This window comes from Pelecanus crispus, chromosome 13 (genome assembly GCF_030463565.1).
Source record: "Pelecanus crispus isolate bPelCri1 chromosome 13, bPelCri1.pri, whole genome shotgun sequence".
Lineage (NCBI taxonomy): Eukaryota > Metazoa > Chordata > Aves > Pelecaniformes > Pelecanidae > Pelecanus > Pelecanus crispus.
Window position 1 is genome coordinate 3,429,716 of NC_134655.1, and position 15,584 is coordinate 3,445,299.

General features: G+C 37.5%; 1 protein-coding gene across 8 annotated transcripts in view; it reads right to left on the minus strand.

Annotated features, from left to right (window-relative positions):
• The window catches only part of ATRX (ATRX chromatin remodeler), an 89,422-nt gene that overhangs the window by 33,141 nt on the left and 40,697 nt on the right, over window positions 1–15,584 (minus strand). For 7 of the 8 annotated variants that reach the window (XM_075720749.1, XM_075720746.1, XM_075720747.1 and 4 more), the window contains 9 exons: window positions 13,431–13,561; window positions 12,749–12,928; window positions 10,973–11,066; window positions 10,323–10,431; window positions 9,503–9,682; window positions 8,962–9,103; window positions 7,668–7,777; window positions 2,805–2,951; window positions 2,424–2,601 (listed from right to left, as the gene is read on the minus strand). In XM_075720749.1, coding sequence (XP_075576864.1) covers window positions 2,424–2,601; window positions 2,805–2,951; window positions 7,668–7,777; window positions 8,962–9,103; window positions 9,503–9,682; window positions 10,323–10,431; window positions 10,973–11,066; window positions 12,749–12,928; window positions 13,431–13,561 — 1,271 coding nt within the window. The remainder of the gene's footprint in view (window positions 1–2,423; window positions 2,602–2,804; window positions 2,952–7,667; window positions 7,778–8,961; window positions 9,104–9,502; window positions 9,683–10,322; window positions 10,432–10,972; window positions 11,067–12,748; window positions 12,929–13,430; window positions 13,562–15,584) is intronic. The other variant, XM_075720745.1, reaches the window with a different exon arrangement.

Here is a 15,584-nt window from a genome sequence, read left to right on the forward strand (position 1 = left end):
ACAGATATCATTAAATTATCGCTCAAATACCACATTTGCAACTTTTTAAATGAAAAATGCTCCCAGAGGCAAAGGTTTTCCTGTTTACAGTCACAGCAGTAAGCCACCACATAGCGTCGTAACTCTTTTACTGGCAGCCTGCCATATGGCCAACGCCGCGATTCACAAAGATAGCAAGAAACAAATAATGGTCGTTACAAGATACCTCTCACCCATTTAGCCAATCCAAATGTCTCCAAAAACTGATGGATAACAACAGATGAACACTTCTGGTTTTTTGTAACTAGTTAAAATAGAGAAGATATGAAGCAACCTAAAAATAATTACGGAGTTATTTCAAGGTTAGTTTTCCTAACAGTCTGATTCCATCCTACCGACCAATTAGTCCAAGAACAGAATAAAACAAGGGGTTCCATGTTCATATGAAATTATTCAAAACCTACAAGACTCAATGTGCTACAGTTTTTGACCTTGACTAAATCTACGAAAGTCAATAACCTAATTGCAAACACTGCTCTACGATGTTGTCCTAAGCTGTCTAAAGAGGTCTGGAAGTAGAACAGAACCACACCTGTAAGCAGGATGTAAAACCCAAGAGATTCAGAAGAGATGGGACAGGGAAGGTTACACAAGTCACCATGTCTCCTCCATAAAACTGCATGCCCAACATGCCACCTCACGCCACAGTCCAATATTTTTGAAGTTACATAAATACAAATCCATGAAGGAAGGGACAATATTACTGTAAAGAGACATGTCAACAACCCCTATGTTTAGCCTCCCTCACACTTTCTGCAAGGAAAAAAACCCACAAAAATCAATCACTGTAAGAGTGTATAACATTTTGTTTCATCATTGCACCAGAACATGACCCACTGAATACAAAGCTCCTGTCCTGTCAGGCTACTGTCCCGTCACCGCTACTTCAAGACAGCAGTTCACACCTTTTCTTCTCTAGCTTTGACTTTCCTGGCACCATTCTCAACAACTGCAATATCCTGAGCAAATCACATACAGAATAAGACTGACAGCACAGGGTTTCCCCCCCGCTTTTGTTTGTTTGTTTGTTTTCAGTAACTGCAGCATTACTAGGAGGAGTCAGAAAACCCCCTGGCAAGAAGTGCATTTTATTCATTGCTTAAATAATGCGTGTGGATTCAACATGATCACAAAAATAGTTCATCAGCTACTGTACTGAAGCTTCCCTGACTCCACTGTAATTATGTGATTTAGTGAGTCAAACTGGCAGAAAATTAATTGACGTTTTAGCTGCTCAAACAGGCGTTCTGTAGAGCTGGAGATGCCAATTCCAATTGGCCAATGCCAATAATCACCAAGTTACTTTTCCCATTAGGAGAATCCCTTTGTCTGTTACAACAAAATTCACAGCCCTACTATTATTTGAAACTTCACAAAATCAAGCTCACCAAGTTCAACTATAAACCAGACCAATGCTGTACTTCATCAATCAGAAAGGGGAAAAAAAGAAAAAAGAAAATCAACCACACTGTCAAGAAACCTAAAGTCCAGCCAGATAATTAAAACCCAAGAAAACCTAGCTCCAGAATCAAAGAAACCATATACCCTACCTACCGTATCAGCATTCTCAATTTAAAGAGAAATAGCAAAGTTACGGCAAAAGTGCCTTTTAATAACAGTTTTTAAGGTACACTGCATGCTGCATAACCGTAAGTTGTTTTCAGACATCAGTTGCCAGTTCAGAATCTGTAGGAAAATTTTGCTATTCTGGTGAAACTTGCTAATCCTAAAATGTTTAGTTCTTTTTGGTGACCACCTGATTGATTGGTTCTATCAACTTGGAATATTTTCAAGTGCTTACATAAGTTTGCTCAGTTCAGCTGAACTTTAAACCAGACATCTGTTTCTTAGACTGAAAAAATGAATTAAGTGCTTTACCTGCAATCAATTCATTAGCACTTAATTAACACTTGTTTGTTCACACTTGTAAGGTACATCCTCAACTATTTTTCATGTGTAGTTGCTTCCTTAACGGTAGATTTCTATCAAGGATGAAGCAGCTCGTGGTTGTAACAAATTAGCAGATTAAAATAACCTTAGGTTCCCAACAGTCACTTCAAATTACCTTGCAAAGAAAGCAACGCTAGCAAAAAAGATACCTATTAGGAAAAGTTTCCAGTATACATTCCTGTGGTCATTTCTGTATTTGATCTAATAGAAAAGGCTGTTACAGAAGTCTCTTTATAAAAGCAGATGGGGTAGTTTCTGAACAACCATTTCTGTAATTCAGCAATAGCCAACGAAGAAAATCTGACAAATCTTGCTAACATTATTGTCTAAAATTATTTGCCCAACAGATTTCCATTTGCAAGATTACTTAGCTCATATACGTAATCCAGAAAGTACAATATATATAACACATACTTGTATTAATTTTCACTTACCTGGATCAACTAAAGCTTTATTAAATATTTCTTTAAGTTTTCTACTCTTCACATTCCTGCCTTGTGCAAGATTACGATACATCTCATAGCCTATTATCATCACACCTCCTTCATCTTGCCAACGCTGGAGCATATAGCTTCTCTCTTGAGGACGTTTCACAGTTGCTAGTTCACAGACCTTTCAAAGGGGGAAAAACATGCTTGAATATCTCTCAGAATACTGAAGTACTGGTGTAACTTTTAGATACCTAAGGCTTATTAATGCAAGCAGATTTTTCACATAAAGTGCATTCCTTAGCCTATATTTTGAGTGGTGGAGCTTCCCAATTACGTAAACCGTTCAGTTATTTCATTTTTAAGAACTCTTTTTAAGCCTTATACCTCTAGTTTTTCGTCATCTTCTAAACCTTCTTGCCATTTTTCAAACTCATTCAACCAGTTCAAGGCAGTGTTCAGCGGACACACTACTAGAGCTGTCCGAAAATCCAGCTTGTCACACAGCAAGACTGTGTGAAGAAAACTTACTACCTGCAAGAGGAAAAAACAGACAAAATGCCAAATAAAACACTGAGAATTAAACACTAGGGAAGAAACACACAAATATATAATCACACATAGAACTTACCAACAACAGTGTTGTTCAAACATTCTTTTTCTGTTTGTTAAACAACTCGCTGCTTAAAATTTAGGACACATGTATTCTGAAGTCATACACTTACCACTCTGCGTTACCTGGCTGCATACAGCTTTCACATACTGAGATACACAGTTTTGAATTGCATCAGATAGCTTAAAAATGACCTCACAGAAATTTTTAGTTTATGAAAATGATTGGTGAAATGTAATGGGAGGGTTCCTTATTTATGAAGTCGTTCAGCTATCTCCCAATACTCGCCCCAAAGATTAAATAAGTTCACCTCTCTGGACTTCGTAAATGTATCAAGTTTCTCGAAAGTAAACTTCAGTCTCAAATCAAAGTTTTCCACATTTTTTCAACATACTGGCAAATTCTCTCAAAAGAGCTCTGAAGCAGGTTATTGAAACGCTTTCCCAGTATTCCCCTTGTAGCCAGACTGGCTGTATGCTGCAGATGACAACACCTCCTTGAGGCCTGGGAAAAAAACTTAAATCTTTTGATGTCACTCAAGTGTTTCTGCTGGACTGCCTATTTTTGAGCAGACAAATAAAGATAGGACTCGAGGTAACCTGTAAAAACCCAGGAGCAGAAGAGTCGGTGATCCCATGGCAGCTCCAGCTCTCACACCAGACTTCTAATGGTGAAGGCTGCACCCTAATCCACATAACTGTACAACATCCGGAAAGTTCTTTCCAAATCAAATCTTGCTATCTGGCAATTCTGATTTGATAACACTGTTCAAAGCAATTTCAAACTGCATGACTATGCCTGGAACACTGGGCAACAAACTGCTTTTAGATGCATGAATATAAAAGGAATTACCAGTGGTTTAGCGATCAAGACCAAAGCATCTCATGTTCAGATGCAAAAACTACCCACGAAGACTGATCACAAAAGTCCTACATCCTGGACAGCCAACAAGTCCCTAATTGCCTTATTTCTCTGATCCTTTACTGACATTCTCCTCGGCAGTTTGCAAACTCTGCTAAAACTTATCGCTGATTTACCTCTTTCAAGAGCTAAACAACAAATGGCATTAGAAAGTACAGTAGAAGGACTGGCAAATGACCACATAAGGAAAAAGCCAACTACCTAAGCTACAAACACTGGCCAGAAAAATACTTGATACACACTTGCAACTGTGGCTTTCTTTGATTATCAAGAAGTTATAGTCAAACAAATGTCATGAACGCATCTGGATCACATACAAAAATACCTTCTGCTGTGAAATATTTCATCAAACTATATAGCGTATAAAGTGTAAGTGTACAAAGTCAGCTAGACTGCATTGCTACATTAAAGCACAACAGTTCTGCAAAACACTGCAAATCTCCAGTAAAAAGTGTAATTAACTCCTGAAGAAACATAACACCTAAGCTAGAATTAAGCATGTAAAAATAGACTCTTCAAAGGTGATTTTCAAAGTATGTATGAAAGTCCTCTTCTATAGGACTGCAGATTGTCAAAATACTGTGTCTGTCACCCCAACTTCCATAAACAAAGCAAAGCTACATACACTGCAGCTGGAGTTCTTAAAAACATGCTGTCCACATGCTGTGCACAACCACCAACCAAGACTGCAGCTTGTTTTACCTAAACGGTCTACAGTGAATGCCCACAGCCCCTCTGATCATCTACAGCTCTGTGTTACTCAAAAAAAACCCCACAACCCCACGAAAACTCCCAAAATCAGAAAATCACAAACCCCAAGCTGCTCTTAATACCCTTGAGCCTGTTCTTTGCAGAGGAATCTAAGGGATCCAAAGAATCCGAACTGTTATGCCAGCCTATGCGCTCCATGACTAGATCCTGCAATTTGCAGGTCAAGAAAGAAGATTCTCAGGATCAGAAAGTCCTAAATAAAATTTGTCTGAATTAGGTCAGGAGAGCAGGATTACGTATTTCTCACGTAACTTCACTTTTTGAAGAATCCTGGGTTGCAATGGTTTAGAGGGAAGACACAAGAATAAGGAAGCCATCTGACCCAGTACAGCATAGCTACCGCTAGCAAAGAGTAACAGGTATCTCCTGCTAGATTCTCTCTGAAGATTTTCTCTCTGAGCACATTTCAGGTCTCTAAAAATAATAAAGACAGACTTCAAGCCAAGCCAAGTCTGCTCTCTAGCAGCATCCAGGTGTGCGGACTATGTCAAACCCCAACTAGCAAGGCAGATGTGAGCCCTACAGAGAGTAAAAACTCCTGAGACACCTCATTCCAAAGATACAGGTGTCAAAGACTAACTGCTTGTCAACAGGATCTGACAGCATTTTGTTTGCTAAGTGACTAACAAAGTCATAAAGCTGGCTGTTGTCACTTGCTGACTATGAATCTAGCTACGGCACAAAAACGTTGCGACATCTTTCATACAGCTTGGAATTCCAGTACATTGATATACTGACCTCTCTACGAATGAACAGATCTTGAGCCTTCAGGTCAGGTGATAGGGCTTCCCAATCCAATGGGGAAGCTTCTACCACAACTGACCAAGATGGAAGAGGATGGTGAAATGGCATTTCCTCACAGACGCTTTGAGGATCCCATCCTCACTGTAGGAAGAAAATAACCTCTTTGAGAACCATCATCACCATGCTAAAGAGACTGTGCTCCAGGGAATGCGTAAAGTGCATCCCTATTTGGAGTGTGAGAAGAAAGAATTTAGAATGAAGTGTTGTGCAAGTGCTGGCTGCTAACATGATCTAGACTTGCTGGTCACAAACTCCCCAGAGCACTAGGCAGATCTCCTGTCAAGTGACTTTATAGCCAAGAACCACTCCTGGCACAGGAAGGCCCCGATTGATCCCGACTTGAAATCGGTTCTAATCAATTCCAAAGTCTGCAGAAGCTGTAAGTTAGATTTCTAATGATTCAGTTCGAGCCAGAGATCAAAAAGATTCACAGTAATTCATTTCAGTAGCCAGTTGTCCTGATAAAGATACGGGAATATCTCCCTCCTCCAGAAATGGTTCCCCATTTCTGGGGAAATTCTGTTTCCACAGAACATCAATGAAGGCTAACAACAGGGAAACCAAAGTGGCCTTGCTTTCCTGAGGGCCTTTTCAAGCACAGATAAGGTTGTTACCCTCCTTTCTTCTTCCTCCTCAGAGTTCTCAAAAATTTCCCTTTCTCTTTCCCAGAGTCACAGGGATTCTGTGAAATGCATCAAATGACTTCTGCTAAAGAAATTCTCAGGAACAGACCGGGCAGCAGAGCAGCAAGACAGGCAACTCGCCCCAGTTCTTTGCTCGTACTATTTGTGGTGATGCTACATCTGGTTAAATGCAAAACCAAAATTTTGCATGGACAGATAAATACTTGGAAACAAGCAAACACAAAAGAAATTCAACACTCCTGACTACCCTGAAAAGGCACCAGCATGAATACCGAGATGCAGGGAATTCAAGAAAACTTTTTGATCTTTTACCTCTTTTGAAGGTCAAGGGCATAAGCTTCTCCTGAGGCCTGCAATGATTATACGAGGCCCAAGAAAAAGAGCAATGAGCACTGTTTTACAGCAACTGCTTGGGTGATCAGTTTCAGAAGAAACATTTTAAGATGGGGACTGAGCTTCAGATTTTGAAGACTAACAGAAATGATAAGTTGTTCACTGTGCAACTTTTAACATGGCAGAAGAGCCACTTCTACCAGACCAAGACACATGGAAAACTTTTTTAAGAAATGCTACAATATTCTGTTTTTAAGATTTTTACAAAGCAGTCTTCAGGAGTGTAAAGGAGAAGGACCATGCGCTGAAGTGACAATGAAGGTTTGAACCTGAAGGGCTCAGGAAGCAAAGAATTGTAAAGCCAAAGAAAGAAAGAAGTGAAAAAGGGGTTGAAAGTATGCCCTATAGTTAACTGCCAAGGCAATGAAAGTTTCTCGTCTTAACTGTTTGTGATGCAGAATGACCCAAAAACATGAATGTACATATGGACAATTACTGGAATAGAAAACAAATGCCCCCTGTCCCTCAACCCAGAAGAGTCTAAATTGTAGCAAAACATTGTTTATACTAAAACACAAAGCATCTGACTTTAGACACTAAAAGTCTGGCATAAAAAAACCCAAACCAAAACAAAACCAAAAAACAAACAAACCCTGATAAACCTCTACTTTACCAGTGAAACAAATAAATCAAAAAACCACTGAGGAAAATAAACAATTTAAGGAGCAACACATGAACGAAGAAGACCGTAAAAAACACAACCTGCTGAAGATTAATAAACTGTCTTAGAAACACAGGTTCCAGAAGCATGTCTCCTACTAGCTGTATTTTCTTGTTCTGAGTTGCAAGGGAGCTACACATCACTTACAATTAAATATGACCTTTTCATATGAATATCAATGATTACCTAATTTCATTTTAGATATTTTAAAAGTGGAGAAAGCACAAGCATGTATCAGAACTTTCACAGCTGTGTACTACAAAGCCAACTTCTTTCTCAAGACCTCTTTACAAAATGTTTTCCTCCAGCAACCCTCATCAAGTCACTGCCCAGGAAACAGTTAAGTTTTACTATGTTCTGAAAGTCATCAGAGTTGCCTTTTGCTGGATCAGCTTTTGAGAGCAAGCTACAGACCAGAAAACAAGAGGACTTTTGTTTCTTACCTGTAATGTTTTCCCCAGACCCATACAGTGAGCAAGAATGCATCCAGAACCAGGAGATGTCTTTGTTTTTTTTACAGACTCACAACAGCAATCCCACATGAACTGCACACCTGAAGAAAATTATTGAAAATTACACATTCATTTTATTAAAGTTCACCTGATAAGAGATAGGTGTGATCACTGTAAGATGATGATAACTCTTAGAAAAGCAGTGCTCAGGATAATTATTGATTAATTTCTGTCCAATGGGTTGTATGCAGGGTGATCTTTGTCTTAAACATCATTGTGTTCACAGTTTTCACTGAAGAAGTGGCAACTGGGTTAGAAAATACTACGGTGCAGACTGCAGACGACTGTCATCTTGGGGACTGGGAGAAAAGAGGACACAGAACGAAAAGTGGCAAGGACCTCATGAAAAGACTAAAATGATATTGGTAAATTAGCAAAATTATCTGAAACCAACTACAAGAAATTCTGCCAAGACAGATCAGATGTGAAGTTCTATGCTTAAAAAAGAAAAAAAAAAAATCAAGAACTGTGACAGCTGAAAAAGGAGAGGAAATATATGCTACATAACAAAACACATTAACATCATGAGGGTCTGCTGGGGGATTTTTTTGTTCTTTGCAATATATTTATTGGGGAGTTGCATTCTACTGTGCTGTACTAGCACAGATGAGGCTTCATGTGACTGGTGTGTCTGGTTCAGGCCACCTCCCTTTAAGAGCTGAAGCAAGTCCAGAAGTTTCTTACTAAAATGGAAAGGTTGTAGATTATGAACTTCGAGGAAAATTTAAAATAACAGAATGAGCTGTGAAGAAAATTGTGACTGGTTATTCTCCTTTTCTCCTTCTTCACTGGAAACAGAATACGGAAAGAAGTTGCCTTGATGTGCAGTCATGTCAGGTATCAGAAAAAAAAAAAAATTCTGTTGAGAAACCCAGGAAAATACTGCAAGATTTTTAAATCTTCACTGAAAACTGTAAAAAGTGAATATACTAATTCCTCAAAAGAATGGGTAAACATATATGTGATTCTGCCTCAGTGTGGAGAATGAGACAATCCTGAGGACCCTTCCAACTTTACATTTCTTAGGTTCTTTGCTTCTAAAACAGAACCATGTATTGCTGATCTCATTTACTTTTGTTCAGATGTTCCAAAAATACAACGTTAAACCTGACGTTCTAGCATTTGCCTGCCAAGGAGTTTTTCTCATTATTCCAATTCAGGTTGCATAAGGTGCTGTGCCAGTGGAGGGGGAAAAAAAAAAAAAATTAAAACTTTCTTTCCTTACCATCTACTTGGTGTGGTTTCAGTCTGGTAACTATATTCCTGTGAACCTGCACTAATGGTTCTTTGGTTTCTTCATCTTCATCTAAAACCAGCTTAGTTGTAATGGGACATTTCAGAGGTGAAGCATCTTCTATCTCTATCACCTATAAGCAGAAACAGGGCATCACAGGAATACTTCACACGTGAGTGGTACCAAGCATTTGACAGAAACTACCTTTAGCAAAATGGAAGTCATAATTTATTTAGCAAAGAGAAATCTCAAATTCTTTACTATGCATCACAGCTTACTTTGGGAGAGTGCTTTTCCCCAGGGGAAGTAAAGCAGTAGGCAATTGAAACAGCTTTCTAAAGATCTCAGTAGCCTTAAATAAAACTTACCAATGTTAACCTGCAGGAAACTACAGATAAAACTTGTGGCGTACAAGGCTACATATAAGTACTTTTAAAATTACTTATCAAATTAAATTGAGGTAGAAATATGTTGTCTTAAACATCATCATCAAGTCAACTTCCTAGCATTTTGCAAACAAAACAGAACATACCTCTCTCAATTTCTCTCTCTCCCGTTCTCTTTCTGCTATACGTTTTCTTCTTTCTTCTTCTTCTTTAAGCGCATTTTGTGTTTCTGTTCTAAGCTTATCATCTTTAATAATTTTCCTTATTTTCTTCCTGCCTTTTCCAGGAGATTTTGAATCATCATTGTCCTCATCCTCAGAATTACTCTATTACAAATAAAATAAATTAAGTATTAGCAAGAAAATTACGGCACAGACCATCAAATCCTTGATTTTTAGACAAGCTCCCAAAAATTTTTATATACACAGCTCGTAAGAAAAAAGGTACTTTTTTAAAAACAACTTAGCCAGCATGACAGAAGTGCCACCTTAACTATAATGTATTCTGAGATGTTAAAGATTAAGCCCAACTGTGCTAAGGCAGTACTGAAGGTACTGTTATCATTTGATAGTAACTAATGACTATTAATAAAGAACTGTTTTTCTGCTCTAGTGGTGCTAGACCAGATCAGCTATCACCTACTCCACAAAGGAAAAGAAAACCTAATCGTAGGAGAGTCTTAAACTACTATTTGTGTCATCTTCTACATTTAGTTTAAAAATTCCGTTTACTTAAAATATATCATGCTTTTTTTATCAATATCTAGACAGGAAATGGTTGTAGTTAAATGCAATGTTTTTTCTCCATAATGACGCCATTTGACAAATTTTAGCACTGTACTGACATTGAGAAAAGTTGTAATTTTTTACTGTACTTGGTACAGAGCTGTTGGAGATACCCAAGTCCCTAAGCAGCTGGCAGAAGAGACAGGAACTCCTTTTCCCATTTATTAATTCAAAACAGTACCTTATTGTTGTTTTCACTCGAAGAATCCTCTTGAACCTTTATACGCCTTCGTTTCTTTTTCTGTTTGTAACTGCGCTGGTTTTCTTCTGCCTCAGCTTTCTTGGCAGATCTATATAAAAAAAAAAAAGGCAGTATTACTGATTAACAATAATAATTCATTGCCTCACTGAAAACCAATGATAAAAAAGTACATGAACTACATTGCTAATTAATAGAATATATATGCCTTTTTGTGCAATCAGGGGTTTACTTCCAAATTCGTTCCTCCCCCTCAACTCACTGCACACACATAGCAACAGTCTATTCCAAATGACCCTGAAGAATCTCAGAATAGTTAAGTGTGAGTTTTCTACCGCGATCCACTATTCTTCAATTTTGACGTTGACATATTTGGCATAAAGTGCTCATTTTTTTGGTTAATCTTTTTTTCGTACTGGCCCATCAAATTTGTACCACATACTTTGGTACAAATGAAAATTCTTGCATTTGCTGCGAAGTTAATCAGCAGGTATGGAATTATAGACAAGTATAATCAAAGGTTTTAAGGACTGATCCAAAGTCTTTAACTTTCACCATCTCACTGCCTAAACTGCACTATTAAATACCAAAACCCAAAACACAGGATAAGCATAGTTAATTTTTATTTATACCTCGTTCTTGGACGTTGGTCATCTTCAGACTCACTGACTTCTTCACTGACTGCAGACTCATGAAACTCCGAGTCATTTGAATCATCGCTGCTCACTTTAAAAGTAAAGTATGATTTCATGTTGAATATTATTGCAAAGTTAGCAACAGTACATATCTTCTAATTATACAAAAAACTGTTTAAGATCAACAAGCACTGTAAAAGTTCATTTCAGACAGTATGGGACCCATTAAACATACTAATAAGAAGCAACAGGTATCTAAGGGGTACAGAGTAGAAAAGCTTAATATGTAAGCACTAGCTGAGTCCTGATAGATGGCATATTATGCCAACAAGACTTGAGGTCTTTAGGCATGAATGCATCTAAGTATAGTTTACAAGCAAACGACAGACAGCATTATATTAGAAAGCGTCACATTTCGAAGACAGCGGGTGAGGAGGAGAGAACACAATGGGGAACAGTACAGAACTTGAGAAAACAAAAGATTATTTTTAGTTAAACAGAAGCTTTTGTTTCAAACGTTTTGGATGTAATTTTATAATCATACTTCACAATTCATGCAAACCACCCTTATTTACTAACAACGTATGCAATTATTTTACTGTATTTATGGCTTGAAGTTTCTTCAGGTAACGCAAGCTTAAAACTGACTCAAAAGACAATTAAAAATACACCTAAACTAGCAGCATTAGGTAGTACTTCCATAACTACTTTTAGGAGCTGTCACTGGCATTTATGGGTAATTAAAACCAGCGTGCCATTTAGCACCATTAGAATTTCAGTTTGACCTTGAACACAGTGGAAAGCTTAACTGTTTTATGAATAACAAGGCTTAAAACAAGGATTGTTTTACATACATGGGGAAATGTAATATTAATAACTTAGGGCTAAAAAAAAGAAGCAAGCTGAAATAAAGTATATTGTTCTACTTGAGACTAGTGAACTGAAAAGACTTACACTAACGAATCCTTAGAATTAGTCTGCCTGCATCTTATTTGCACACTGCCACTGTAATTTACAATTACTCTTCTTGCAAGAAATGTTGTTGGCAGAGTTACAATTCCATAAGGGGGGAAAAGCATGAAGATACATTCAGATAAAAATGAGAGTTTTCATGAAGGAAAACAATAAACGAATCGCATTGCATCTTTTAGTCTGTGGAACACCGCAAAAGATGGCTAGCGTCAGCGCAACACTAAGGACAGGAAAGTACCGTGCACCCTTACTTCTGCTGCCCATGAAACACTATCAACGTCTACGCTGACCAACATGGTAGCAAGCATTTCTCTTTGCTGTCGTCCCCCTCCTCTGCTCAAAATGATTAAATGCAAGGGGCCGACAGATTCTTTGTTCTTGCATCATTTCACAGTGCCATCTGGTGTTCAGCTAAAACTTGCAACATTTAAAATCCAGGATGGAGAAATTTGTGATGCACAAGGGCCTACTACCAGTTCAAGTTGAAGAGAGAAATTACGTAAAGGACAAGGTTGATTTTCGCAAATTAGATGTACCTGGCTTGCCTCTTATTTAAGATTAATATTCTAAGACTCAACAAGATTAATCCAATTCAGAGGATACAGTAAGCGGAGAGAGCTGCACTTGTATTCAACATTTTAAATAAAACTATTTATCAAATACAGATAAGAGAATTCTAGATTTAATCCACAAGGAAGTTTATACAGAGATTTTAAATTTCAGATCTCCATTCTGACATGCTTTGGACTTATTTTATAGAAGCAAGTACTCTTTGTGACAAAAAATGTTTGGATTATCTACCTTTCCTTCTATTTCTGCGCTTCCCTTCTTTTTTGTCTTTTGGTTTCACCTTTTTTTCTTCACCAGATTCTCCATCACTCACTGTCAGCTTGTGCCTCAGCAGTCTGTGTCTGTACCTAGGCTTCTTTGATTCTTCTTCCTCTGAATCCGATTCAGAATTATCTTCCTTTTCATTCTCTTCTGTCAGAGATAAAAGTCAGTACAACATGCACACTGGTCATTTTTTTCTTATTAAAATCTGAATTCATTTCGGCTATATTCTCTGCTTTTCCAGGAATTATGGGCAACAGCATACTGCTGCTCCCTCAAATTTTAAGTATTCTACGCTGCCTGAACACTTGGAATGTCTGTTCCAATGACTGTATATGTTAGTCAAATCTCTCCTGCGCATCTGCATGTCTTACGTTCTGTATAGACTATTCCTCACACATCCCTAGGACTTCTGAATTGGTTACAAAAATCAGACTATTAACAAAAAAATACACTTACAGAAGAGTAAAAGTGATGGTAATCCTCATGATCATGTACATTGGCCTCTATTTGGCAACTACCTATCAACATCAATGACATTTTTTTGTTGAAAACTGAAGAAACTTTAATAATTATAATTTTCCCAAGTGACCTTTGAAATTATGACAAGTGCTACAGCACCACCTTTTCCCAGATGTTTTTTGGTGCTCACCATCATCTCCTGTGTTTTCATTTTGCTTTCCAGTTTTCTTTTTTCCTTCATCCGATTCATCATCTGAAGATGCATCCTCATCAGAGGAAAGATTGGCTTTGATTTCTTCTAAAAGCATTTTCTTGGCAATTCTTTGAAGTAAAACAGAAAAAACTATTTATTCCATTGTTCAAGAAAATCTATGAACGCTTAAGTGTAATCCTATACCATTCAGAACTTAAAAAAAAAAAAAAAAGTCTGAAAGCTGAACAAAAAAAAGACACATGATGAAAAGTCACTGTGGTAAGACAGGATATATCAGCAAAAATCTCATGTTAAATGTAACCTGTTAACTTGCTTTTAGAAAGCAAATCTGTATAATGCTTCTTAAAAAGGAGTTTCATGCTTTACAGCAAGACTGGAGATAGCTATAAAATGTACAAACTTAAACATTTCATTTTGTTCATGGTCTATTTGGATGAACTCGTCAGTTCTGGGATAGGCACCTATATGAATTCTAACTGTAACAAGAACGTGAAGATGCTGCAGACCAAATCCTAATCCTCAAATCATTCCCCCCAAAAATGGTTATCATGCTTACTTGATTTAAATCAATGAGATTAATTTCCTGAGGCACTGAATCTACTTGACTGGTGTATATGTGAACAGCAATAGTTTCAAAACCAGCGTATCACTGAACACATGTTTTAAGCAAGGAAAAGGTTATTGCAATATGCATTAACTCGCAGGTTAAAAAAAAAAAAAAAAAAAAAGACTTTATTACCCTACCTCTACATAGCTTGCCTTCAACTGTGTTACCATTCTAATTGCCCGGGCCCACCCTACTGCAAAGAAATACTGTAGTAATTGAAGCAACTCATGATGTCTCAACATGAACCGATATTAAGTGCCTCGGGAAAAAAAAAAAAAAAACACACTGAATCCCTCATCTAACTACAAGCACTTGCCTTAGAACAACTATAGCAAAAAAATATACACACAAAAAAACCACACACACAAAAAAAGTGCTTTATCAAACATTATGGGACCTCAACTTCAAAGCAAAATGAGGATCTTACTTCCCGTTCCACAAACTGTTCGCTCAGCTTCTCAGAGTTTCATTTCAGCACAAGAATGTTTTCAGCTAACGTACAAGAAGTTACTATGGAAAAATGATTTCTTTACATGCTCTTGCAACATTAAAAAACCCCAAATCTTATATGAATCTATCCAAGGCAAAATACAAAGTATGTCACAAGCACAGGAAAACAGTGGACTTATCTGAGAACTCGTACTTCCAGGGGGGGAAAAATCCTGAAAGAATGAAACCAGGCCTTCCTCAAATAAATATCAGAAATATTATTGTTCTCATTCCTTGGTCGTCAATTTTAAATGAAGATTTTTTTTTTTTCCCCTAGGTCAAATCTGGTCTGTCTTGCCTTTCAGGAGAATTAATGTATACTGTATGTGCATAGTTCCGAACAGGACAGCTTTTATACCAGTCAACACAATAGTTCAAAACCCATGCAACTCAGCCACAATCTAGGCTTCACTTGGAAATGGCAAAGACAAAAACCAGCAATCTCTTAAGTACAGCTTCTTATACAATAGAAAATTAAGTTGTTACTTTTATGTAGTATTATAAAATAGGTTTTAAAGAATCCGCATTTCATTTTTCAGCATGTAACGTATCCCTAAAACAAAGGAACTTTTCAAAGGGAATTTTCCCAAGGTATCTTTCCTAACACTTCATACAGTATTTTCTGGTTTTTGAGTGGCAGGATATTTTCCAAAAAGATTCTAACACTAATGTATATTCAGTTATTATTAAAAGATGGAAGTAAAATGGTTTAATAAACATTTAAGATAGCTCAGTGAGTCACAGACTATCCATGAGCATCCAAACCACGCCCCCCTCTTCTGAGTGATGGCTTGTGAAGAAATAGCCGATTAAAACTTTAAAATGCATTACTTCAATTCCACATACATCAACAGATCACAGTGTGAACCCAAGGAAAACTTCCTAAAGTCCACAGATAACTAACAACCTCTTCCAAAGGTTTTTTGCATTAGGCCCTTCCAGAGGATTTGGAAAAGGGACTTAGGTTTTGTTGTCGTTGTTTGTTTGTTGTTGGGGTGTTTTTAAAACCCACCACATCATCCATAATAGCAACA